General features: G+C 44.8%; 2 protein-coding genes across 2 annotated transcripts; both read left to right on the top strand.

The window, feature by feature from the left end:
* Nucleotides 1–628: 628 nt before the first annotated feature.
* Nucleotides 629–6,278, top strand: LOC306981086 (2-acylglycerol O-acyltransferase 2-A-like; the record flags this gene model as incomplete). The annotated part of the gene is made up of 7 exons (XM_079580636.1): nucleotides 629–701; nucleotides 817–960; nucleotides 3,204–3,334; nucleotides 3,401–3,444; nucleotides 3,515–3,605; nucleotides 5,819–5,927; nucleotides 6,063–6,278. 7 exons carry the CDS (start codon nucleotides 629–631, stop codon nucleotides 6,215–6,217), a joined length of 747 nt encoding a protein of 248 aa, XP_079436762.1. The 3' UTR covers nucleotides 6,218–6,278.
* An 8,706-nt stretch (nucleotides 6,279–14,984) lies between these two features.
* LOC306980386 (UDP-glucuronosyltransferase 2C1-like) lies at nucleotides 14,985–26,741 on the top strand. Its single transcript, XM_079579740.1, has 7 exons — nucleotides 14,985–15,036; nucleotides 15,939–16,172; nucleotides 21,260–21,546; nucleotides 22,450–22,652; nucleotides 23,398–23,546; nucleotides 23,604–24,040; nucleotides 26,423–26,741. Exons 2-7 carry the CDS (start codon nucleotides 15,945–15,947, stop codon nucleotides 26,706–26,708), a joined length of 1,590 nt encoding a protein of 529 aa, XP_079435866.1. The 5' UTR covers nucleotides 14,985–15,036; nucleotides 15,939–15,944; the 3' UTR covers nucleotides 26,709–26,741.
* Nucleotides 26,742–27,031: the final 290 nt, after the last annotated feature.

The following is a 27,031-nucleotide window of genomic DNA, read 5'->3' as shown; positions in this document are numbered from 1 at the left end:
TTTTGGAATTAATGGGGGAAAAATGTGGGGAAATGGGAGCATAATGGGGGAAAATTTGAGAAAATTTGGGTGGGAAAAATAGGGTGAAAGTTTGGGAAAAAATTGAATAAAATTGGGGTGAAAAGGGAAAAATTGAGGGAGAATTTTGGTGGAAAATGTTGGAAAAATTGGGGAAAAATTGGAGGAAAAGTGGGAAAATTGAGGGAGAATTTTGGGGGAAAATGTTAAAAATTTTGGGAAAAATTGGTAAAAGGTTCGGAATTAATGGGGAGCATAATTGGGGGAAAATTAGAGAAGTATTGGGGGAAAAATAGGGTGAAAGTTTGGGAAAAATGAAAGGAAAATTGGGGTGAAAAGGGGAAAAATTGAGGGTGGAAAATTGGAAGAAAAAAAAAGGGGTAAAAGTTGAGAAATTTTGGGGAAAATGGGTGAAGGTTTTGGAACTAATGGGGAAAAATTGGGGTGAAAAAGAGGAAAAATTCAGGGGCAAAATAGGGGAAAACTGTCAGAGTCTGTCCAGGGCGAGGATCTTTTTGAGCGACAAAGCTTTGTAAACTCAACTGCAGTTCTTCCAGCAGCCTCCAGGCGTCCAGCGTCTGACACAGACCGTTAATCGTTGCTCTTGTACATGTTTTTGCAGCTCATAAAAACAGTGGACCTGGATCCAAAGAAGAACTACATCTTTGGATTCCACCCTCACGGTCAGTCCATGTTTCCAGGTGTTTCCAGGCCCGTGTGTTTGTTTCCCAGGTGTTTCCCAGGTGTTTCCAGGTGTTTTCCAGGTGTTTTCCAGGTGTTTACAGGTGTGTTTTCCAGGCGTGCTCGTGGCCGGGGCCTTCGGTAACTTCTGCACCGAGGCCACCGGGTTCTCGGCTCAGTTCCCGGGGCTCAGGCCTCACCTCCTGATGCTGCCGTTCTGGTTCCGGGTCCCGCTCTTCAGGGAATACATCATGTGTGGAGGTCAGAGCCAGAACCACCACACGCCACACCCGTACTGAAGAAGTCCAATCGAATCCACTCTATTTGTATCGCACATTTAACCAACACAAATGTTTCCAAAGTGCTGCACATGAGATCCTAAAAACAGATACAATACTTATTAGCTCTACCACCAAAAACAAAAAAAAGATTAAAAATAAAACAAAAAATAATGGACTAAAACCTGCATAAAACAATAAATAGTTGGTAAAAGACATTAATGATAATAATAAAATAGATAAAACGATAAAATAATTAAAAACATTGAATAAAACAATAAAACCAACAAGATAAAATAAATAAAAGACACGGGGACCACACGACTCACGCGGTGTTAAAAGCCTGAGAATAAAAATGGGTCTTAAGGCGAGACACTGCAGGCTTGTCTAGTGTGAAATCGCTGTCAGGCAGGGGTTCTCAACCTGGGGGTCGGGACCCCCAATGGGGTTGCGAGACAGATTTGTGGGTTCGCCAGAGCATATAGATAAAAACATATATTGTCATTATTATTGTAGCATCCCGGTCGTAATGATGAAGCGTACAAGTGGATCTCGTGTCATTTTCCTTCTTTATTTCCATTTAGTCCACAGTGACCACCGTAAGAGCTAAAAGCAAAACAATTTACAATATAAACATCCACACAAATAGTAGAAATACTCCATGAAATGAATCCAAATATTACCTTTTTTCCCCAATCCTACTGGGAGCTAAAAACCATAACCATAAGGTGCCATGTTCCCTTCCCGCAATGACACTCACATTTAAACACTTCCTTATTCAGCTCACAGGACTTTATCTCAGTGATCTGGTCCAGCCTTACATCCTGTGAGGCTCTGAGGTCTGTGGATCAGACCCTGCTGAAGGTTCCACGTTCGAGTTTTCGCACTAGAGGCGACCGATCCTCTCAGGCTCTGGGATGATCTTCCGCCCTCTTTGCTCTATTGACTCTGTTGTTTCTTTCAAAAGCGACCTTAAGACACATTTATTTGTTCAAGCTTTTAATTAGCTACTTTTGGGCTGCTGTGATTTCTGTGTTGTTGTGACCCCTTTTTATATTGTTTGTAATTTCTGCTTTTAACTGTGTTGTGAAGCACTTTGTGGCCTTTGCCTGTGAAAGGTGCTATAGAAATAAAGATTACTTACTTACTATGAATAAAGATTACATCATCAAACAGGAAGTACTTCAAAATAATTAAATCATTATCAAGTCCATTACAATTATGGTGTAGCAAACATGCTATTTTACCAGGTGCTATTATTTGTTCTAAATTTGATTCATTTTATTTTATCCATTGTTTTTTTCTTTGTTTTTTAAGATTTATGTAGGTTAATGCAGTGGTTCTCAACCTGTTGGAGCCGCGAACCCCATTATAACAGTTCATTAGGAAAAAAAACAAAAAACAAAGTTAAAGTTTAAAAAAAAGTTACAAAACAATGGCTAAAATAAAATGTATCAAATTTCGAACAAACAACAGCACCTGGTAAAATAGCATGTGTGCTACAATTCCATAATAATAATAATACATATTTGTATCTATATGCTCTGGCGACCCCACAAATCTGTCTCGCGACCCCCAGGTTGAGAACCCCTGGGTTAATGTCCCTGTTTTTCCCATGGTCTGACCCGGGCGGAGGTGAATGAACGGTTATAATGGGGGTTGCGGCTCCAAAAGGTTGAGAACCACTGGTCTATGGTGACGCCAAGGCTGGTGACTCTGGGACGCACATAATGCTCCGGGGTCCCAAGTCAGTGAGGGCATTTCCAAACAGAACCATTTCTGTCTTTCCCTCATTTAATTTTAAGAAATTTTGGGATAACCAAGACGTCACCGAGGCAGTGGAGCAGGGGTGTCAGGGGGCAGTGGCTGTTTTTGGTGATTGGCAAATAAATCTGACAGTCGTCCGCATAGAAATGATAGGACACGCCATGTTTATTAAAAATCTCCCTGAGTGGGAGGAGGTACAGGGCAAAGAGAATTGGCCCAAGGATTGAACCCTGGGGGACTCCACAGTGCAGGGAAGCAGAGGACGAGGTGGAGTCTCCCAGCCTGACCGAGAAGCCCCTCCCACTCAGGTCAGACTGAAACCTCTCCAGGGCCGTCCGCCTGACACCCACACAGTTTTCTGGACGAGATTAAAGAGTCGCCGTCAGATCTAAAAGCACTGAAATGGCGGAGCTCCAGAATCGGCTCGCTAGTAGTGTACAGTGTGTGTCTCCTCCTCAGGCCTGGTTTCCTCCTCCAAGTCCAGCCTGGCGCACCTCGTCAGTCGTCCTGAAGGGGGCAACGTGGCGGTGATCGCGGTGGGCGGGGCTCCGGAGGCTCTGGACGCGCGGCCGGGCGCCCTCACGCTGCAGGTCGGCCGCTTCAGTCGGACCTCGTCCACAAAACAAACGCTTTTATCTCCCTCTGGTGTGTTTCAGGTGAAGAGCAGAAAAGGCTTCATCAAAATGGCGCTGAAGCACGGGTCGGTCACGCCCACATTGCCGCCGTAACCGTAGTAACAGTCGCAGTATTTACCGTGTGTACTTTTGCAGAGCTCACCTGGTTCCCGTTTTCTCGTTCGGGGAAAACGAACTCTTCGATCAGATGGAGAATCCGAGCGGCTCCGCCCTGCGCCGCCTCCAGGTCTGAACCAGGACTCAGAGACCGTCAGACCGGGCAGTGTCGTCATGGTTACCAACGCCACGCACTGTCTGGTCTGCTCACAGCAACATCTGCAACATCTGTCTGCCGCGCGGTGTCGTCTCTGAGGGAATCGTTTCCTCAGGGAGTCCCAGTCACAAAGACGATGAAACAGTTCAAATGAGCACCAGGGCTTTAACCTCTTAACTCCCGCCTGGACCAAGAGCATTTTCTCCAGTTCAGCTTTATCCAAATCCTGTAGGCCCGTGTAACACCTCATTTGAAAGCTAAGACCTACAAAACTCATCTAAATGGATCTGTTTCCTCACATCATCACATTTTTTTCCCTTTTTTGGGGGGGTTTTCAACGTATTTTTGTAAATTTATTATTTATTTTTTTGTAACTTTTTGTCACATTTTTTTTGTCAATTTTTTGTCATTTTTTGTCATTTTTTGGTTTGGTTTGGCTTTACCCCAATCCTAAAGCTTCTGGAAAAAAGCAACAAAACTGAGACGAAAACAACGATGGAAATGTGACAAAATGTGACAAAAAAATGACAAAAATTCACGAAAAAACTCACGAAAAAATGAAAAAAATGTGGCAAAAAATGACATTTTGACACAAATGACACAAAATATGTGACAAAAATGTGATAAAAAATTGACGAAAAAATGACAAAAAAGTTACAAAAATGAGTTGAAAACCCAACAAAAAAATGATGGAAAAAAAATGTGATGACGTGAGGAAAAAGATCCTCTGGGTTCAGGCTAAGAGGTTAAACTACGCTGGTTTTTGTTTATCAGCCCCAGACTGGAGGAGACAGAGCGGCCATTAAGGTTCACACACGACTCGGAAACCTTTTTAAATGAATATACAATATATTATTATTATTATTATATTATATCTATGCCCTCACCCAATCACAGGGAGACGCTGATTAGACAAACGCACTCGGCCAAAACTGACGTCACCGACACCAAACTCTAATCCTGCAGGTCACGGCTGCTGTGAAAGGGTTTCTGCTCCGGATGTTCTGCAGACCCAGACCGGAGTGCCTCAAGGGGCCGTACTTGGGCTCCTGCTTTTTAAACCGTACATGAGTAGCATTGGGCAGAATATTCCAAATAATCATTGTCACTTTTACTCGGATGAAGGTTCTTGAGTTGTCGTCTCTGTTGTGGAAGTGTCGAACATTTCACCTGTTTTCCAAAAGGCTTCGTCAGTGCTCTAAATGTACACTATATTTACACTAAATTGACACTAAATCTGCTCAGAAGATTGAACTGGTGCCTCATATCTTTCCAAGGCTGTGGGAACCCAGAGTGCTGAGGGCGCTACAGCACCCCCTGGTGGATCGTCTATGCATTACAAGCAATATTAACCTCTTAACTCCCGCCTGGACCGAGAGCATTTTCTCCAGTTCAGCTTTACCCAAATCCTGTAGGCCAGTGTAACGCCTCATTTGAAAGACCTACAAAACTAAATGGATGTTTTTCCTCACATCATCAAATTTTTTTCAATTTTTTTGAAGGGGGGGTTTCAACTCATTTTGTAAATTTATTGTCATTTATTTTTTCGTCATTTTTTGTCAATTTTTTTGTCATTTTTTTCGTCATTTTTTGTCAATTTTTTTGTCATTTTTTTATCTTTTTTTTTGTCTTTTTTTTATTTTTTTGGTCATTTTTAGTCTTTTTTTCCTTTTTTTGTCATTTTTTGTCCATTTTTTTGTCATTTTTTTGGTCATTTTTGTCAATATTTTTCGTAATTTTTTTTTTGTCTTTTTTTTTTGTCTTTTTTTTCTTTTCTTTTTTTTTGTCAATTTTATTTCTTATTTTTTCTTTTTTTGGGGGGTCTTTTTTTTATTTTTTTCAATTTTTTCGGTCATTTTTACTCTTTTATTTGTCTTTTTTTGTCATTTTTTGTCCATTTTTTGTCACATTTCCATCATTGTTTTCGTCTCAGTTTTGTCGCTATTTTCTCACCTTTTTTCCAGAAGCTTTTGGATTGGGGTAAAGCCAAACTGGAGAAAATGTGCTCGGTTCCGGCGGGAGTTAAGGGGTTAAATAAATAGGAAATAAGCAAAGAAATAGCGTTTTGGGGGCCAGTCTTGTCTCTCAGCGCCCCCTCCCCAAAACATCTTCCCACAGTCGATAATAAATGAGATCAATGTGCGGTTACTTCATTCCCGACTCGTCTTTTCTGCGTTTTGTTTCAGAATCGGCTGCAAAGGATCATGGGAGTAGCAATGCCGATGTTTCACGCCCGGGGAGTGTTTCAGTACAGCTTCGGCCTGATGCCCTACCGGAAACCCATCCACACCGTCGGTCAGTAACAGCACCTGCACCTGTACCACGTGTTTCTGACCACACTGACCTCGTCTTCCTCTGTCTCTGATCCCGGCCCTGATCCCGGCCCTGATCCTGATCCCGGTCCTGATCCCGGTCCTGATCCCGGTCCAGTCGGGAGTCCGATCCCGGTCCAGTCCAAACCGAGTCCCACGAGTGAAGACGTGGAGTCGCTGCATGAGCTTTATCTGCAGAGACTCAGCGAGCTGTTCGAGAAACACAAGACGGAATACGGACTGGGCCCAGACCGGCACCTGGACTTCACCTAAGACCAGGACCGGAACCAGCTCAAACCAGGACCAGAATCAGCTCAAACCAAGACCAGAATCAGCTCAAACCAAGACCAGAACCAGCTCAAACCAGGACCAGAATCAGCTCAAACCAAGACCAGAGTCAGCTCAAACCAAGACCAGAGTCAGCTCAAACCAGGACCAGAATCAGCTCAAACCAAGACCAGAAGCAGCTCAAACCAAGACCAGAATCAGCTCAAACCAGGACCAGAATCAGCTCAAACCAAGACCAGAATCAGCTCAAACCAGGACCAGAATCAGCTCAAACCAAGACCAGAATCAGCTCAAACCAAGACCAGAATCAGCTCAAACCAGGACCAGAGTCGGCTCAAACCAGGACCAGAGTCAGCTCAAACCAGGACCAGAATCAGCTCAAACCAGGACCAGAATCAGCTCAAACCAGGACCAGAGTCAGCTCAAACCAGGACCAGAATCAGCTCAAACCAAGACCAGAATCAGCTCAAACCAGGACCAGAATCAGCTCAAACCAAGACCAGAATCAGCTCAAACCAAGACCAGAATCAGCTCAAACCAAGACCAGAATCAGCTCAAACCAAGACCAGAATCAGCTCAAACTAGGACCAGAATCAGCTCAAACCAAGACCAGAATCAGCTCAAACCAGGACCAGAATCAGCTCAAACCAGGACCAGAATCAGCTCAAACCAGGACCAGAATCAGCTCAAACCAGGACCAGAATCAGCTCAAACCAAGACCAGAATAAGCTCAAACCAAGTCCAGAATCAGCTCAAACCAGGACCAGAGTCAGCTCAAACCAGGACCAGAATCAGCTCAAACCAAGACCAGAATCAGCTCAAACCAAGACCAGAATCAGCTCAAACCAGGACCAGAATCAGCTCAAACCAAGACCAGAATCAGCTCAAACCAAGACCAGCTCAAACCAGGACCAGAATCAGCTCAAACCAGGACCAGAATCAGCTCAAACCAGGACCAGAATCAGCTCAAACCAAGACCAGAATCAGCTCAAACCAAGACCAGCTCAAACCAGGACCAGAATCAGCTCAAACCAGGACCAGAATCAGCTCAAACCAGGACCAGAATCAGCTCAAACCAGGACCAGAATCAGCTCAAACCAGGACCAGAATCAGCTCAAACCAAGACCAGAATCAGCTCAAACCAAGACCAGCTCAAACCAGGACCAGAATCAGCTCAAACCAAGACCGGAGTCAGCTCAAACCAGGACCAGAGTCAGCTCAAACCAGGACCAGAGTCAGCTCAAACCAGGACCAGAGTCAGCTCAAACCAGGACTGGAATCAGCTCAAACCAGGACCAGAATCAGCTCAAACCAAGACCAGAATCAGCTCAAACCAAGACCAGAAACCACTTAACATTTAACTAAACCAGGACTGGACTTCACTTAAAACCAGGACTGGAATCCACTAAACCAGGACCAGAATCATCTCAAACCAGGACCGGTTTCCACTTAAAACCAGGACCAGAATAAGCTAAACCTTTATCTAAACCAGGACTGGACTTTAACCAAAAAAAAAACGAGGTAAAAGTAGAATCAAAACTCAGCCTAAATTGTGTCTGAGCTTGTTCTAAATCCGGATCCAGGCAAGTGTAAAACAGAAACAAAGTAGGAACTTTAGTTTTAAAAGCCAAACCCGGGAGAAACGGCACAAACATAGGAACAAACCGGGACTAAATGAGGTACGAAGAACCCGCGCAGGGACTCAGGGATTTTTACAAAGCGACCGTCCATAAAACCTGACCCGGACTCTACATGTGCTGCAGAGGAACGAGATGTGAATGAAGATATCGACCCTGTATTTGTGTAGAATCCTGTGTTACTGTGAAAGGAGTGAATGAACATGTTTAATTGTGAAAACATAGGACTCTCTTCTGTCTGTCCTCAATAAAACACCAGTAAATCAGTGAAAACGTGTTTATTTGGTTATTTAGACCAGGGCTTCTCAACCTGGGGGTCGCCAGAGCATTTAGATAAAATATGTGTTTTAATATTATTATTATGGCGTCGTTGCAGACATGCTATTTTACCAGGGTGCCATTAATTGTTCTAATTTTAATTCATTTTTGTTTTAGCCATTGTTTTTTCTTTGTTTAAAGAGGGGGTATTATGCTTTTTTCAGCCACATAGCACCAGTCTATATCACACTACAATGATGACGAAACCTTCTGTTGGTCTGTAAATGCAGTAAATTAGAATAACTGCCTTGTATAAAATTGCTCTTTCAAAATGGCGTAGCAAATGACTTGAAATAGGCCTCTGTCTCTTTAAGAACCTCTGACCCTTTCCGACACGCCCCCTCCACACGCTGTCTGTGGCATCACAACAACACTGCGCTCGTTGTCTGCGTACAGTATTGAAACTACGATCGGTGCATTTTAATTTTTATTGTTGGAAAGGACCTACTGTTTATCACTTTGTGAACAATGGCCACACAGGATATTATTTGGAAACGAACCTTCCACACCGGACGCTTGGAAGGGGCTCTTGCCTGAAAAATAACTGCTGTTTGGAGGCTTCTCTTTGCATCTGCCATGCCCTATGGATCTCTAACTATACCCCCATGGACGACACCAGGATCTGCAGGAGCCCATACGATTCAAAGACGGACATTATCAGTGCAGGTGGACAATGTTTTTTCGAGGTTACCCGTTAGCTTGTTATAATCGACTACAGCTCATTGTTGATGAAAAGTCTGTAATAAACCACAAATGTGTAAAGCCAGGCTCATTGTGTGATCATCGTAAAGGCTGCTTCGAGTAGTTGCCGGCTTTATTGACGTTATTTGTGCATAATATGCTGCCTGTTTTCAATGAATGTTGTGAAGGTGAAGGTTGTTAGCTTGTCGCGGCTAATAGTGCCTTAGCTCCGGGAGAAAACCACTCGGCTACGACTCACTGTTGATGAAATGTGAGCAATAAACTACGAAATCAACAAGCCAGGCTCCGTGTGTCATCATCATAAAGGCTGCTTCAAGCAGTTGCCTGTTTTAGTGACGTTTTCAATGCATAATATGCTGCTTGTATTCAGTGAATTTTCCCGTTAGCTTATCGCGGCTAGCTTGTTAGCTCCGGGAGAAAACCACTCGGCTACGACTCACTGTAGATGAAATGTGAGCAATAAACTACACAATCAACAAGCCAGGCTCCGTGTGTCATCATCATAAAGGCTGCTTCAAGCAGTTGCCTGTTTTAGTGACGTTTTCAATGCATAATATGCTTGTATTCAGTGAATTTTCCCGTTAGCTTATCGCGGCTAGCTTGTTAGCTCCGAGAGAAAGCCACTCGGCTATGACCCATTGTAGATGAAATGTGAGCAATAAACTTCCAAATCAACAAGCCTGGCTCCGTGTGTGATCATTGTTAAACGGTTCTTTATGTGTGTGGTGGTTTTATTGACTTTATGTGTGCATATTTCTCGTTTTCACGTGATGACTCGAGGTTTAGCTTAGCATTAGCTTTCTCCGGAGGCTCTGTGCATCATCAAGGCCCAGGCAGAACCAGACACTGAAATAAGTGTTCTTGTCACCGGTTTTAATCCTGGGTGTTTCAGTAACAGAAACACTGATGTGTGCCTTTGTAAAAGTCTGCTGTGGCTCCGGTTCACAACACATGGAGCTAATCCTCCATTATGACTCTGTTTACATCTTAGGGCTAGACACTGCGGGGAGGGGGTTCTGCTGAGGAGCAGTGGTTGGTTACTCGGCTGGTGACGAAAGGTCGGAGGCGTATCCTGGAGGTCGAGGGCGTTTCCTGAAGGAATCAGGCGTTTTATCCCTAAAATGGCCGCCATCAGAGTTTCTACAGATTACTCGAAAATACGTGAATGTGCCAAGGCAACACTTCAGGCATGGTTTTAATGAGGGAATGACTTAATAACATGATGTAAAGCTTGAAAAAGTCGATTTTGCATAATAGGCCCCCTTTAAGAGTTATATAGGTTAACCTCTTAACTCCCGCCTGAACTGAGAGGATCTTTTTCCTCACGATTTTTTTTTGTTGGGTATTCAACTCAATTTTGTAAGTTTTTTGTCATTTTTTGTCACATTTTTGTCATTTTTTTGTCATTTTTTGTCATTTTTTTGTCATTTTTTTGTCATTTTTAGTCAATTTTTTGTCCATTTTTTTTATCACATTTTTGTCATTTATTTGTATTTTTTTTGTCATTTTTTTGTCATTTTTTTGTCATTTTTTGTCATTTTCTTTTGTCATTTTTTGTCACATTTTTTTAATTTTTTGTCAATATTTTGTCCATTTTTTTATCAAATTTTTGTCATTTTTTTGTATTTTTTTTGTCATTTTTTTGTCATTTTATTGTCATTTTCTTTTGTCATTTTTTGTCACATTTTTTTCATTTTTTGTCAATATTTTGTCCATTTTTTTATCACATTTTTGTCATTTTTTTGTATTTTTTTGTCCTTTTTTGTCATTTTATTGTCATTTTTTGTCATTTTCTTTTGTCATTTTTTGTCAATATTTTGTCCATTTTTTTTATCAAATTTTTTTCATTTTTTTGTCATTTTCTTTTGTCATTTTTTTTTGTCATTTTTTTCATTTTTTGTCACATTTTTGTCATTTTTTTGTCATTTTTTGTCACATTTTTGTCATTTTTTCGTCAATTTCTTGTCAATTTCTTGTGACATTTTTGCCACTTTTTCATACATTTTTTGTCACATTTCCATCATTGTTTTCGTCTCAGTTTTGTTGCTATTTTCTCACCTTTTTTCCCGGACCTTTTGGATTGGGGTAAAGCCAAACTGGAGTAAATGTCCTCGGTTCAGGCGGGAGTTAAGGGGTTAATGTCCCTGTGTGTCCCACGGTCTGACCCGGGTGGGGGTCACGATTAACTGTTATAATGGGGGTCACGGCTCGGAAAGGTTGGGGGTCACGATTAACTGTTATAATGGGGGTCACGTATCTCCTCATGTTCCTCTCTCCGGCTCACATGTGTTTGAAACCCTGTGACCCGCCGTGACTCCGGGACAGAGTGAAGTCCAGGTGATAAGAGCCGCTCTCTGATTGGCCGCCGCCTCGCTCTGCCTTTTCACCTGGAGACGAGCCCCGGCGGCGCCTCACCTTCCTCCTGCCGCGCCTCAGAGGCTCCATCGTCTGCAGAGAGGAAGGTGAGGCGCGCTCCACTCTCTCTGATCCAGCTCCTTCTGCTGCTTTAAAGTCTTTCAAGTGTTTAACCTCTGTCCACCCGCCTGAACCACATGCTTTCTGTCCTCTTTGGCTGTTATGTAGGTCTGTGTAGCACCTCATTTGAAAGCTAAGACCCACAGAACTGACCTTTTTCCTTGTGTTGTTGCTGAGTTGTGTCACCTTATTTTTTTTCACATTTTGGTTGAATTTTTGTTGAATTTTTGTCACATTTTTGTTGAATTTTTGTCACATTTTTGTCATTTTTTTTGTCACATTTTGTCACATTTTTGTCATTTTTTTTGTCACATTTTGTCACATTTTTGTCATTTTTTTGTCATTTTTTTGTCATTTTTTTGTCATTTTTTTCTCACATTTTTCTCACATTTTTGTCATTTTTTTGTCACATTTTTGTCATTTTTTTGTCATTTTTTGTCACATTTTTGTCATTTTTTTGTCATTTTTTTGTCATTTTTTTGTCGCATTTTTGTCATTTTTTTTGTCATTTTTTGTCAAATTTGTATCACATTTTTGTCACATTTTTTCACATTTTTGTTATTTTTTTGGTCATTTTTTGTCATTTTTTTGTCATTTTTTTATCACATTTTGTCACATTTTTTGTCAATTCTTTTTAATTTTTTTTAATTTTTTTGTCACATTTTCATATTTTTTCGTCAATTTTTGTCACTTTTTTGTCACATTTCCATCATTGTTTTCGTCTCAGTTTTGTGGCTATTTTCTCACCTTTTTTCCAGAAGCTTTTGGATTGGGGTAAAGCCAAACTGGAGAAAAAGTGCTCGGTTCAGGCGGGAGTTAAGGGGTTAAGCACAAAAAAAAAAGTAGGCATGGAAAATGATGTTATTAATAGTAAAAGTTAAAAGTTGTATTTAAGTATATTTCCTTATGTATTCCAAGTCCACGATTGGATAGACGTTAAATGACTTTATTAAAGTGATGTTTGTACATTTTGGTGCTGAAATGCGCTCGAGTTCCATTTTTGGTTTGTCTGAGCACAAGAGCTGTGCTGCAGCAGATTCACACATTATATTATGCACTGGTCTTTGGTAGAAAACTCAGCAGGGCCTCGCGCAATATTTGTTGATTCATTTTGTAATTAGAGCAAATTCGCCCGAGTGTCCAAAGATTTGAGCGTGGAGAAGCTCTACACAGTGTGTTCTTCATCCTGGGTGTGGAGAGGACGATGGTCTAAGAACCACACGCAAACTTACTCTGACGGGAATTACTCCACACCGGTGCGGGAAACGGGAGACGACATGGGCAGTTTTGAGGCACCGCTCGTGGCCTCAAAACAAGAACGAGAACAAGGACATGGACGAGGACGAGGACACGCAAATGGCAAAAAGTCCTGGGGAGAAACACACGGACGTTTTGGACAAGGACATTTCTTGGGGATAAGTAAAGACAAATCCTTGAACCAATTGTCGAACGACTGTATCTGCTCAATAAACCTTCATGAACTTTCACATGTTTTACTCAGTCGTCCCTCCGGGGTCAGATACATTTATTCTCCACGTCGGATTTCTTGTCTTTGTAAATGATGATTGAAGTGGCCCAGGTCTAAGGGAAGCAGCTCCTCAGCCACAGTCCTACTGAGGAGGAAACATCAGGCAGATTGACTGGTTACATCCTGGTACCCCAGAAGGACACGCCCACAAACAGCTGAGACAGTGCGGCTGAATCATCTGGGACCTGCTCGTCTGCTTTAACCCAACACACGGTTCTCTGTGAGCGGCAGCGCCGTCGAGCAGATCCATGACTGAGCTCTGAGGAGGCGATCGGACATGACGCTAGAGACGAGATGTACGCTTTGTTTTAGTCTGGTTAGGCAGCGCGGCTTTAACCCTGTCCTGATGTTCCACACTGTAGCTTTAACTGTCCTGATGTTCCACACTGTAGCTTTAAAGGAATAGGCCACCGTTTTTACATACTGAGATATGTTCTTACCTCACTTTAGCCGTGTTAATATATCCCCGTCTGGTCTTTGTCCGTGCGCTCACACATACACAGCCTCTACCACATGTCACATAGCTCCAAAAAAGCTCACGATAGAAGCTACCAAGCTCTTCCACGTGTTCCCTATTTAAATAAAGTTACGTGAAGTGTTTTCATGCGAAGTATATTTACACAGAAATGTAACATGTGGATTTTATAAGCAGATAAAAAGGGGGACTATATTGTGAGGCGTAATGATACGAGGAGCACAGCGTCCGCGCAGTAATTCCTAAAGGTTATTGACGGAAGTGAGCGGGGAAGTCTTTAGGAGTTACTGCGCGGACGTTTTACTCCTCGTATCATTACGCCTCACAATATAGTCCCCCTTTTTATTTGCTTATAAAATCGACATGCTACATTTCTGTGTAAAAATACTTCGCATGAAAACACTTCACGTAACTTTATTTAAATAGGGAACACGTGGAAGAGCTTGGTAGCTTCTATCGTGAGCTTTTTTGGAGCTATGTGACATGTGGGAGAGGCTGCGTATGTGTGAGCGCACGGACAAAGACCAGACGGGGATATATTAACACGTCTAAAGTGAGGTAAGAGCATATCTCAGTATGTAAAAACGGTGGCCTGTTCCTTTAACTCTGTCCTGATGTTCCACGCTGTAGCTTTAACTCTGTCCTGATGTTCCACACTGTAGCTTTAACCTTGTCCTGATGTTCCACGCTGTAGCTTTAACCTTGTCCTGATGTTCCACACTGTAGCTTTAACCTTGTCCTGATGTTCCACGCTGTAGCTTTAACCTTGTCCTGATGTTCCACGCTGTAGCTTTAACTCTGTCCTGATGTTCCACGCTGTAGCTTTAACCTGTTGGATCCTGTCCTGGTGGATCCTGGAGAAAGCCGTGGGTTGTGTTTTGTTGGAGTAACCCGACACCAGAGCAGGTCAGGAATCTGTACAAAGCAAGGATTTAGGAGCGAGTCACAGAGCGTTAGGCAGAAGAAAGTTACATATCCTCTGCTTTATTTACTGTATGTTATATATATATATATATATGTATATATGTATATATATATGTATACATCATACAGTAAACATATATACTGTATGTTGTATATATATATGTATATATCATACAGTAAACATATATACTGTATGTTGCTGTGACTGAACTTTGCCCTGGAGCTTGTGAGCGACACGTGCAGACGTGTTTGTGTGTGAGTCTGCGCAGACGCAGACCTTTCCTGCAAACTCCTGCACCTTCAACTGCAGGAACCAGAGCAGGAGAGTCATCGAGGAGAGGAGGTGCAGAGGAGGTACAGAGCAGAGACACCGAGAGGAGGAGGCACCGAGGAGAGGAGGTACAGAGGAGGTACAGAGGGGAGACACCGAGGAGAGGAGGTACAGAGGAGAGGAGGTACAGAGGGGAGACACCGAGGAGAGGAGGTACAGAGGAGGCACAGAGGAGGTACAGAGGAGGCACAGAGGAGGTACAGAGGGGAGACACCGAGGAGAGGAGGCACCAAGAGGGGAGAGAGGAGGCAGAGAGGAGACACCGAGGAGAGGAGGTACAGAGGGGAGAGAGGAGAGGCTCACGGAGAGGAGAGACAGAGGAGGAGACACCGAGAGGAGGAGGCACCGAGGAAGAGAGGAGAGACAGTCACGAAGACGAGAGGCGCCTGAGACAGTAAATAACAAAGTCTTGATGTGAGATGTGCTGAAACTTGTGCTTCACATTGTGTTTGAGTAGTAGTAGTAGTAGTAGTAGTAGTAGTAGTAGTAGTAGTAGTAGTAGTAGTAGTAGTAGTAGTAGTAGTAGTAGTAGTAGTAGTAGTAGTAGTAGTAGTACCGCCTCGTGCTCCTGTGCAGAGTCATGTGTTTGTTCTGACCTGGTGTGTAATCCTCAGACGGTTCCACAGAATGTGCTGGTCCTGTTTTCTAAAGCTCGTTCAGAGGGAGATGTTGTTGTTGTAAATGTGCAGTTTCTTCCGGGTGTGTCTTTATGTAAGAGTTCCATTCAGTCCCATAGTAACGATCCCAGCGGCTCCGTCTCCTTGACGTCTTAACTCCCGCCTGAACCCAGAGGATCTTTTTCCTCACGTCATCACATTTTTTTTCCATCATTTTTTTGTTGGGTATTCAACTCATTTTTGTAACTTTTTTGTCATTTTTTTGTCTTTTTTTGTCAAATTTTTGTTTTGTTTTTTGTCAAATTTTGTCTCATTTTTGTCATTTTTTCGTCCATTTTTTGACCCATTTTTATCACATTTGTTTGTAATTTTTTTGTCACATTTTTTTCAATTTTTGGTCATTTTTTTGTCGGGTATTCAACTCTTTTTTTTTTTTTTGCTTTTTGGTCATTTTTTGTCATTTTTTTTATCACATTTTTGTGTTTTTTTGTCATTTTTTGTCAGTTTTTTAATTTTTTTTGGTCTCATTTTTGTAAATTTTTCGTAATGTTTTTTTCAATTTTTTGTCATTTTTTTGTCATTTTTTGTCAATTTTTTTTTTACTTTTTTGTCATTTTTCTGTCATTTTTCTGTCATTTTTCCTTGTTTTCCTTTACTCTCAGTAACCAGAGTTCTTCGCCGCCGTCCTTGTGTCCGCAGAAGAACATGCGTCTCCCGTCTCCGCTCCTCGTCCTCGCCCTGGTGCAGGTGGCGTGGGCGGGGCATGTGCTGGTGTTCCCGGGGGAGTTCAGTCATTGGCTGAACATGCGGCGCCTGGTGGAGGAGCTGCAGACGAGGAACCACACCCTCAGCGTGATGGTGCCGTCGGCGAGTCCGTCCGTGCGGTACCAGGACCCCGAGCTGCGCCGGAGGTTCCACTTCACCGTGTTCCAGGTGGGAAACTCGTTCTGCGTCTGAAACCATCACATCACAGCCTCTGAGCTCCAACACTGACCTCTGACCTTTGACCTTTCATGACCCGACTGTTAGATCTGTGCAGTTCGGGAACTAGAGCTTCAGCTGCATTTGAACAATCCGTCCTTAAACAGGGGAAAGGGAAGTGACATCACCAACAGCTGTTTAAAAAAAATATACATATATATTAAATGTGCTCCTGTCGATCAACAGTGTTTGCGCATGAATCACTGAGGGTGGGGGGTTTGGCGCAGTGGCTTATGGGATGGCACATAGTCACCGGTTAGTTAGCACCACAGGTCCCTATGCTAAAGTGGCTATGATAGTTAGCACCAGAGGTCCCTATGCTAAAGTGGCTATGATAGTTAGCACCAGAGGTCCCTATGCTAAAGTGGCTATGATAGTTAGCATCAGAGGTCCCTATGCTAAAGTGGCTATGATAGTTAGCACCAGAGGTCCCTATGCTAAAGTGGCTATGATAGTTAGCATCAGAGGTCTCTATGCTAAAGTGGCTATGATAGTTAGCATCAGAGGTCCCTATGCTAAAGTGGCTATGATAGTTAGCACCAGAGGTCCCTATGCTAAAGTGGCTATGATAGTTAGCATCAGAGGTCCCTATGCTAAAGTGGCTATGATAGTTAGCACCAGAGGTCCCTATGCTAAAGTGGCTATGATAGTTAGCATCAGAGGTCCCTATGCTAAAGTGGCTATGATAGTTAGCACCAGAGGTCCCTATGCTAAAGTGGCTATGATAGTTAGCACCACAGGTCCCTATGCTAAAGTGGCTATGCTAGTTAGCACCACAGGTCCCTATGCTAAAGTGGCTATGATAGTTAGCACCAGAGGTCCCTATGCTAAAGTGGCTATGATAGTTAGCATCAGAGGTCCCTATGCTAAAGTGGCTATGATAGTTAGCACCAGAGGTCCCTATGCTAAAGTGGCTATGATAGTTAGCATCAGAGGTCTCTATGCTAAAGTGGCTATGATAGTTAGCATCAGAGGTCCCTATGCTAAAGTGGCTATGATAGTTAGCACCAGAGGTCCCTATGCTAAAGTGGCTATGATAGTTAGCATCAGAGGTCCCTATGCTAAAGTGGCTATGATAGTTAGCACCAGAGGTCCCTATGCTAAAGTGGCTATGATAGTTAGCATCAGAGGTCCCTATGCTAAAGTGGCTATGATAGTTAGCACCAGAGGTCCCTATGCTAAAGTGGCTATGATAGTTAGCATCAGAGGTCTCTATGCTAAAGTGGCTATGATAGTTAGCATCAGAGGTCCCTATGCTAAAGTGGCTATGATAGTTAGCACCAGAGGTCCCTATGCTAAAGTGGCTATGATAGTTAGCATCAGAGGTCCCTATGCTAAAGTGGCTATGATAGTTAGCACCAGAGGTCCCTATGCTAAAGTGGCTATGATAGTTAGCATCAGAGGTCCCTATGCTAAAGTGGCTATGATAGTTAGCACCAGAGGTCCCTATGCTAAAGTGGCTATGATAGTTAGCACCACAGGTCCCTATGCTAAAGTGGCTATGCTAGTTAGCACCACAGGTCCCTATGCTAAAGTGGCTATGATAGTTAGCACCAGAGGTCCCTATGCTAAAGTGGCTATGATAGTTAGCATCAGAGGTCCCTATGCTAAAGTGGCTATGATAGTTAGCACCAGAGGTCCCTATGCTAAAGTGGCTATGATAGTTAGCATCAGAGGTCTCTATGCTAAAGTGGCTATGATAGTTAGCATCAGAGGTCCCTATGCTAAAGTGGCTATGATAGTTAGCACCAGAGGTCCCTATGCTAAAGTGGCTATGATAGTTAGCATCAGAGGTCCCTATGCTAAAGTGGCTATGATAGTTAGCACCAGAGGTCCCTATGCTAAAGTGGCTATGATAGTTAGCATCAGAGGTCCCTATGCTAAAGTGGCTATGATAGTTAGCACCAGAGGTCCCTATGCTAAAGTGGCTATGATAGTTAGCATCAGAGGTCTCTATGCTAAAGTGGCTATGATAGTTAGCATCAGAGGTCCCTATGCTAAAGTGGCTATGATAGTTAGCACCAGAGGTCCCTATGCTAAAGTGGCTATGATAGTTAGCATCAGAGGTCCCTATGCTAAAGTGGCTATGATAGTTAGCACCAGAGGTCCCTATGCTAAAGTGGCTATGATAGTTAGCATCAGAGGTCTCTATGCTAAAGTGGCTATGATAGTTAGCATCAGAGGTCCCTATGCTAAAGTGGCTATGATAGTTAGCACCAGAGGTCCCTATGCTAAAGTGGCTATGATAGTTAGCATCAGAGGTCCCTATGCTAAAGTGGCTATGATAGTTAGCACCAGAGGTCCCTATGCTAAAGTGGCTATGATAGTTAGCACCAGAGGTCCCTATGCTAAAGTGGCTATGATAGTTAGCACCAGAGGTCCCTATGCTAAAGTGGCTATGATAGTTAGCATCAGAGGTCCCTATGCTAAAGTGGCTATGATAGTTAGCACCAGAGGTCCCTATGCTAAAGTGGCTATGATAGTTAGCATCAGAGGTCCCTATGCTAAAGTGGCTATGATAGTTAGCACCAGAGGTCCCTATGCTAAAGTGGCTATGATAGTTAGCATCAGAGGTCTCTATGCTAAAGTGGCTATGATAGTTAGCATCAGAGGTCCCTATGCTAAAGTGGCTATGATAGTTAGCACCAGAGGTCCCTATGCTAAAGTGGCTATGATAGTTAGCATCAGAGGTCCCTATGCTAAAGTGGCTATGATAGTTAGCACCAGAGGTCCCTATGCTAAAGTGGCTATGATAGTTAGCACCAGAGGTCCCTATGCTAAAGTGGCTATGATAGTTAGCATCAGAGGTCCCTATGCTAAAGTGGCTATGATAGTTAGCACCAGAGGTCCCTATGCTAAAGTGGCTATGATAGTTAGCACCAGAGGTCCCTATGCTAAAGTGGCTATGATAGTTAGCATCAGAGGTCCCTATGCTAAAGTGGCTATGATAGTTAGCACCAGAGGTCCCTATGCTAAAGTGGCTATGATAGTTAGCACCAGAGGTCCCTATGCTAAAGTGGCTATGATAGTTAGCACCAGAGGTCCCTATGCTAAAGTGGCTATGATAGTTAGCACCAGAGGTCCCTATGCTAAAGTGGCTTTGCTAGTTAGCATCAGAGGTCTCTATGCTAAAGTGGCTATGATAGTTAGCATCAGAGGTCCCTATGCTAAAGTGGCTATGATAGTTAGCATCAGAGGTCCCTATGCTAAAGTGGCTATGATAGTTAGCACCAGAGGTCCCTATGCTAAAGTGGCTATGATAGTTAGCATCAGAGGTCTCTACGCTAAAGTGGCTATGATAGTTAGCACCAGAGGTCCCTATGCTAAAGTGGCTATGATAGTTAGCATCAGAGGTCCCTATGCTAAAGTGGCTATGATAGTTAGCATCAGAGGTCCCTATGCTAAAGTGGCTATGATAGTTAGCATCAGAGGTCCCTATGCTAAAGTGGCTTTGCTAGTTAGCATCAGAGGTCTCTACGCTAAAGTGGCTATGATAGTTAGCACCAGAGGTCCCTATGCTAAAGTGGCTATGATAGTTAGCATCACAGGTCACTATGCTAAAGTGGCTATGATAGCTAGCATCACAGGTCACTATGCTAAAGTGGCTATGATAGTTAGCATCAGAGGTCCCTATGCTAAAGTGGCTATGATAGTTAGCATCACAGGTCACTATGCTAAAGTGGCTATGATAGTTAGCATCAGAGGTCCCTATGCTAAAGTGGCTTTGCTAGTTAGCATCAGAGGTCTCTACGCTAAAGTGGCTATGATAGTTAGCACCAGAGGTCCCTATGCTAAAGTGGCTATGATAGTTAGCACCAGAGGTCCCTATGCTAAAGTGGCTATGATAGTTAGCATCAGAGGTCCGTATGCTAAAGTGGCTATGATAGTTAGCACCACAGGTCCCTATGCTAAAGTGGCTATGATAGTTAGCACCACAGGTCCCTATGCTAAAGTGGCTATGATAGTTAGCATCAGAGGTCCCTATGCTAAAGTGGCTATGATAGTTAGCATCAGAGGTCCCTATGCTAAAGTGGCTATGATAGTTAGCGCCAGAGGTCCCTATGCTAAAGTGGCTATGATAGTTAGCATCAGAGGTCCCTATGCTAAAGTGGCTATGATAGTTAGCATCAGAGGTCCCTATGCTAAAGTGGCTATGATAGTTAGCACCAGAGGTCCCTATGCTAAAGTGGCTATGATAGTTAGCATCAGAGGTCCCTATGCTAAAGTGGCTATGATAGTTAGCACCACAGGTCCCTATGCTAAAGTGGCTATGATAGTTAGCACCACAGGTCCCTATGCTAAAGTGGCTATGATAGTTAGCACCACAGGTCCCTATGCTAAAGTGGCTATGATAGTTAGCATCAGAGGTCCCTATGCTAAAGTGGCTATGATAGTTAGCATCAGAGGTCCCTATGCTAAAGTGGCTATGATAGTTAGCGCCAGAGGTCCCTATGCTAAAGTGGCTATGATAGTTAGCATCAGAGGTCCCTATGCTAAAGTGGCTATGATAGTTAGCACCAGAGGTCCCTATGCTAAAGTGGCTATGATAGTTAGCATCAGAGGTCTCTACGCTAAAGTGGCTATGATAGTTAGCACCAGAGGTCCCTATGCTAAAGTGGCTATGATAGTTAGCATCAGAGGTCCCTATGCTAAAGTGGCTATGATAGTTAGCACCAGAGGTCCCTATGCTAAAGTGGCTATGATAGTTAGCATCAGAGGTCTCTACGCTAAAGTGGCTATGATAGTTAGCACCAGAGGTCCCTATGCTAAAGTGGCTATGATAGTTAGCATCAGAGGTCCCTATGCTAAAGTGGCTATGATAGTTAGCATCAGAGGTCCCTATGCTAAAGTGGCTATGATAGTTAGCATCGAGGCTCCTTTTCCTAACTCCTTCCTAACTGCCAGCCCAATTCGGAAGCATCTTGTCATGGCGGACGCTGACGCACATCCGGTTTGGCGTAAGAGCTCTGACCAATCTGCTCATTTCGGACGCAGCCCTTGAGTCCGGTTTCGGGATCTAAAGGCGCCGCTCTGTCCAGGTGCCGTACTCGGTGCAGGACTACGTGGACTTCCTGAAGCGCTTCATGCACTTCTCCATGTACGAGTACCACGAGGCGTCGCTGCTGCAGAAGGTGGGCACCATCGTGGGCTTCATGCAGCACTCCATGGAGCTGCAGATCCAGACGTGCGAGGCCATGGTCCGGAACGCCACCCTGATGTCCGAGCTGCGCGCCGCCCGCTTCGACGGCGTGCTGTGGGACCCCATGTCCCCGTGCGGCGACCTGGTGGCTCAGCTGCTGGACCTGCCGCTCATCGCCTCCTTACGGTAACGCCTCAAACCGCCGACTCCAAGAACCGCAGTCCAAAAACCTGGCCAACATTTTTGTCATTTTTTTGCTGGATTTTTGTCTGGATTTTTGTGACTTTTTTGTCTTTATCTTTGTGACTTCTTAGCTGGATTTTTGTCATTTTTTTGCTGGATTTTGTCTTTTTTTAATTTTTTTTGTCATTTTTTGCTGGATTTTTGTCATGTTTTTGCTGGATTTTTATCTTTTTTTTGCTGGATTTTTGTCTTTTTTTGCTGGATTTTTGTCTTTTTTTGCTGGATTTTTGTCATTTTTTTGCTGGATTTTTGTCTTTTTTTGCTGGATTTTTGTCATTTTTTTGCTGAATTTTTGTCTTTTTTTGCTGGATTTTTGTAATTTTTTTGCTGGATTTTTGTCATTTTTTTTGCTGGATTTTTGTCATTTTTTTGCTGGATTTTGTCTTTTTTTGCTGGATTTTTTAAAAAATGTTGCTGGATTTTTTAAATCTTTTTGCTGGATTTTTGCCTCTTTTTTTTGCTGGATTTTTGTCTTTTTTTGCTGGATTTTTGTCATTTTTTTGCTGAATTTTTGTCTTTTTTTGCTGGATTTTTGTCATTTTTTTGCGGGATTTTTGTCATTTTTTTTGCTGGATTTTTGTCATTTTTTTGCTGGATTTTGTCTTTTTTTGCTGGGTTTTTAAAAAAATTTTGCTGGATTTTTAAAATCTTTTTGCTGGATTTTTGTCAATTTTTTTCTGCTGGATTTTTGTCTTTTTTGCTGGATTTTTGCCTCTTTTTTTTGCTGGATTTTTGTCTTTTTTTGCTGGATTTTTGTCTTTTTTTGTCTTTTTTTTTGCTGGATTTTTGTAATTTTTCTGCTGGATTTTTGTAATTGTGCGATTGTGTGAAACGTGTGACCCTCAGGTTCTCCATGGGCGCCGTGGTCGAGCGCCACTGTGGCCACGCCCCCCTGCCGCCGAGCTACGTGCCGGCGTCGCCGCTGCCGTACAGCGATCGCATGACCTTCGGCGAGCGCGTGAAGAACGTGCTCACCAACGTGATCAGCTCCGCCGCCTCTGAGGTCTTCTGGAAGATCGCCCTGAACGACCTGTACTCGGAGGCGCTGGGTGAGAGGGGGCGGGGCTGGAGTCAGGGGGGGAGGGGCTGGAGTCAGGGGGGGAGGGGCTGGAGTCAAAGGGGGAGGGGCTGGAGTCAGAGTGGGGTTGGTCTCACAGTGGGAGGAGCTGTGTCACAGTGGGAGGGGTTAGTGTCTCAGTGGGAGGGGTTAGTGTCTCAGTGGGAGGGGTTAGTATCACAGTGGGAGGGGTTAGTGTCACAGTGGGAGGGGTTAGTATCTCAGTGGGAGGGATTAGTATCACAGTGGGAGGGGTTAGTGTCAGTGGGAGGGGTTAGTGTCTCAGTGGGAGGGGTTAGTATCACAGTGGGAGGGGTTAGTATCACAGTGGGAGGGGTTAGTGTCAGTGGGAGGGGTTAGTGTCTCAGTGGGAGGGGTTAGTATCACAGTGGGAGGGGTTAGTATCACAGTGGGAGGGGTTAGTGTCAGTGGGAGGGGTTAGTGTCTCAGTGGGAGGGGTTAGTATCACAGTGGGAGGGGTTAGTATCACAGTGGGAGGGGTTAGTGTCAGTGGGAGGGGTTAGTGTCTCAGTGGGAGGGGTTAGTGTCTCAGTGGGAGGGGTTAGTATCACAGTGGGAGGGGTTAGTATCACAGTGGGAGGGGTTAGTATCACAGTGGGAGGAGCTGTGTCTCAGTGGGAGGAGTTAGTATCTCAGTGGGAGGGGCTTGTGTCACAGTGGGAGGAGCTTTGTCTCAGTGGGAGGAGCTTTCCCCTTGTTAAACCCTCCCCTTGCAGGTTTCCCCACCTCCGTGTGTGAGTCTGTGGGTCGCACCGACATGTGGCTGATCCGGACGTTCTGGGACATCGAGACCCCGAAGCCCCTCCCCCCAAACTTCCGCTACGTGGGCGGGCTCCACTGCAAACCGGCCAATCCGCTGCCCGAGGTGAGCCCCCGCCCCCCCCAGTCACAGCCCGCCTTGTCTGACCCCGTTCTGCCGCAGGAGCTGGAGCGCTTCGTGAGCTCCGCCCCTCACGGCGTGGTGGTCGTCAGCTTCGGCTCCATGATCACCCGCCTGCAGGACGACCGCGCCGAGGTCATCGCCGCCGCGCTCGGCCGCCTCCCACAGAAGGTGATCTGGAGGTACAGCGGCCCCGCCCCCAAGGCTCTGGGCGCCAACACCCGCCTCCTGGACTGGATCCCCCAGAACGACCTGCTGGGCCACCCGGCGACCCGCGCCTTCGTCACGCACGGCGGCACCAACGGCCTGTACGAGGCGCTGTTCCACGGCGTGCCACTGGTGGGCGTGCCGCTGTTCGGGGACCAGAGCGAGAACCTGGCGCGCCTGGCACGCCGCGGCGTCGCCAACGTGCTGCACTTCAACACCATGACCTCACAGGAGATGAGCGAGGTCATCGAGGAGGTCATCAACCAGCCCAGGTGAGTCATCAGAGAGGTCATCAGAGAGGTCAGAGAGGTCATCAGAGAGGTCATCAGAGAGGTCATCAGTGAGGTCAGAGAGGTCATCAGAGAGGTCATCAGTGAGGTCATCAGAGAGGTCATCAGTGAGGTCATCAGAGAGGTCATCAGTGAGGTCATTAGTGAGGTCATCAGAGAGGACATCAGAGAGGTCATCAGTGAGGTCAGTGAGGTCATCAGTGAGGTCATCAGTGAGGTCATCAGTGAGGTCAGAGAGTGAGGTCAACAACGAGCCCAGGTGAGTCATCAGAGAGGTCATCAGAGAGGTCATCAGTGAGGTCATCAGAGAGGTCATCAGTGAGGTCATCAGTGAGGTCATCAGAGAGGACATCAGAGAGGTCATCAGAGAGGTCATCAGAGAGGTCAGTGAGGTCATCAGAGAGGTCATCAGAGAGGTCATCAGAGAGGTCATCAGAGAGGTCAGTGAGGTCATCAGAGAGGTCATCAGAGAGGTCATCAGAGAGGTCATCAGAGAGGTCATCAGTGAGGTCAGAGAGGTCATCAGAGAGGTCATCAGTGAGGTCATCAGTGAGGTCATCAGAGAGGTCATCAGTGAGGTCAGAGAGGTCATCAGTGAGGTCATCAGAGAGGTCATCAGTGAGGTCAGAGAGGTCATCAGTGAGGTCATCAGAGAGGTCATCAGTGATGTCATCAGTGATGTCATCAGAGAGGTCATCAGTGAGGTCATCAGTGAGGTCATCAGTGAGGTCATCAGTGAGGTCATCAGAGAGGTCATCAGTGATGTCATCAGTGATGTCATCAGAGAGGTCATCAGAGAGGTCATCAGAGAGGTCAGAGAGGTCATCAGAGAGGTCATCAGAGAGGTCATCAGAGAGGTCATCAGAGAGGTCATCAGTGAGGTCATCAGAGAGGTCATCAGAGAGGTCATCAGAGAGGTCAGAGAGGTCATCAGAGAGGTCATCAGAGAGGTCAGAGAGGTCATCAGAGAGGTCATCAGTGAGGTCATCAGAGAGGTCATCAGAGAGGTCATCAGAGAGGTCATCAGTGATGTCATCAGAGAGGTCATCAGTGATGTCATCAGTGATGTCATCAGAGAGGTCATCAGAGAGGTCATCAGAGAGGTCAGAGAGGTCATCAGTGAGGTCATCAGTGAGGTCAGAGAGGTCATCAGAGAGGTCATCAGAGAGGTCATCAGTGAGGTCATCAGTGAGGTCATCAGTGAGGTCATCAGAGAGGTCATCAGTGAGGTCATCAGTGAGGTCATCAGAGAGGTCATCAGAGAGGTCATCAGAGAGGTCATCAGAGAGGTCATCAGTGAGGTCATCAGTGAGGTCATCAGTGAGGTCATCAGAGAGGTCATCAGTGAGGTCAGAGAGGTCATCAGTGAGGTCATCAGAGAGGTCATCAGAGAGGTCATCAGAGAGGTCATCAGTGAGGTCAGAGAGGTCATCAGTGAGGTCAGCGAGGTCATCAGTGAGGTCATCAGAGAGGTCATCAGAGAGTAAAACCGATACGAGTACTTTGATTTAAGTACTCGCCGATACCGAATACCGATACGAGTACAAGGCGTTTTCTTCAACATTCTTACTTTTTTCACAGCAGATTGGTTTGTAATGAGTTAATTTACTCATGTACATTTCCTTAAGTAAAGTCGGCGACACATTTAAGAGCAGCTATATTAGAATTGTGCTGATGCCATTTATTTATTTATTTGTTTTATTTTTATGTCTCTGTCCATCACAGACAGAAAAGCCCATGTCCTAAAGCTCCCAATGCCTGAGCTTTATTCATGTATGTGTTTTTATTGAACAATAGTATTGAGATGTTTCTTAAATGGTCTCTTTTCGTCTTTACTTCAGCTCCTGTAGATTTTCTCGTGTGTTTGTAGTAACTTAGCGAGAAGCTACAGCGTTTTCATTGTTCTGCTGCAGCTCATTTTCCCTCAATATAAACATGCTGTATGTCTTTAATTTGGATTTTCTGAGGACTTTTTAGTCGCTGGGTTAGTTTTTCAGATGAATAAACTCCTGGGCTTAAAACGGCGTCAGAATGAACAAAACTGTTAGCCGCGAGTTAGCATCGTTAGCCTGTATGTTGTAAACACTGCAGACGCTGCAGCGCGAACAACATTAAGCTCTGGTTAAATCCAGCTCAGACTCTGGTTTAGAGAGCGCAGTCTGTAATAAAGTCAGCTCTATGTGGATTATTGTGTTTACACTAAACTATTCTCCAGTTTGTTGCTTCTTCTCTTCTCAGCTGAGAGCTGCGCCTCGTAGCTGCGCCTCGTAGCTCAAATGGTATCGGTTTCTGGTCATCAGTGAAGTCATCAGTGAGGTCATTCCGTGGTCACATGTTCCTAACACTGGTTTCCCTGATGCTCAGCTACAGGCGCAGTATGCAGGCGCTGGCGTCCGTGCACAGGGACCGCCCCCTCGCCGCGCTGGACGAGGCGGCGTTCTGGGTGGAGTTTGTCCTGAGGAACCGGGGGGCGGGGCATCTGCGGCTGGCGTCACGTGACCTCAACTGGCTCCAGTACCACAGTCTGGACACGGGCGCCGTCCTGCTGGTCGCCACGGCGATGATCATGGCGGCGTTCTGGTGGACCCTCAGGACCGCCCTCAGGACCACCCTCAGGCTGCTGCGGCGGCCCAGACCGCACCAGGACTGATACCAGGCCAGGACCGACTCGGGCCAGGACTGATCCGGGCCAGGACTGAAGGTCCAGCCCCGTTCCCATAGTTCCCTTTACTTTCCTTGTTTCTGTCACTCGACAGTCGTCCTGCACTGCCCCCTGCTGTCCGTCTCCAGCTCCTGCACTGGACCTGATGGACCTGATCCACTGTAGGTCTAGATTTTAACTCAGGGAAACTCAGGGAAAACCAGCTCAGCTCAGAATCCTATCCTGGTAACTATGGCAACGGTTCAAACGCTGAATCCATCACTTCCAAATAATGATCAGGGAAAACATCAGATCTCCAATAATGAATCAGT

The sequence above is a fragment of the Gobius niger genome (assembly GCF_951799975.1).
Source record: "Gobius niger genome assembly, chromosome: 21".
In the NCBI taxonomy this organism is placed as follows: domain Eukaryota; kingdom Metazoa; phylum Chordata; class Actinopteri; order Gobiiformes; family Gobiidae; genus Gobius; species Gobius niger.
Note: the sequence above shows the minus strand (reverse complement) of the source record. Positions and strands in the feature narration are given on the sequence as shown.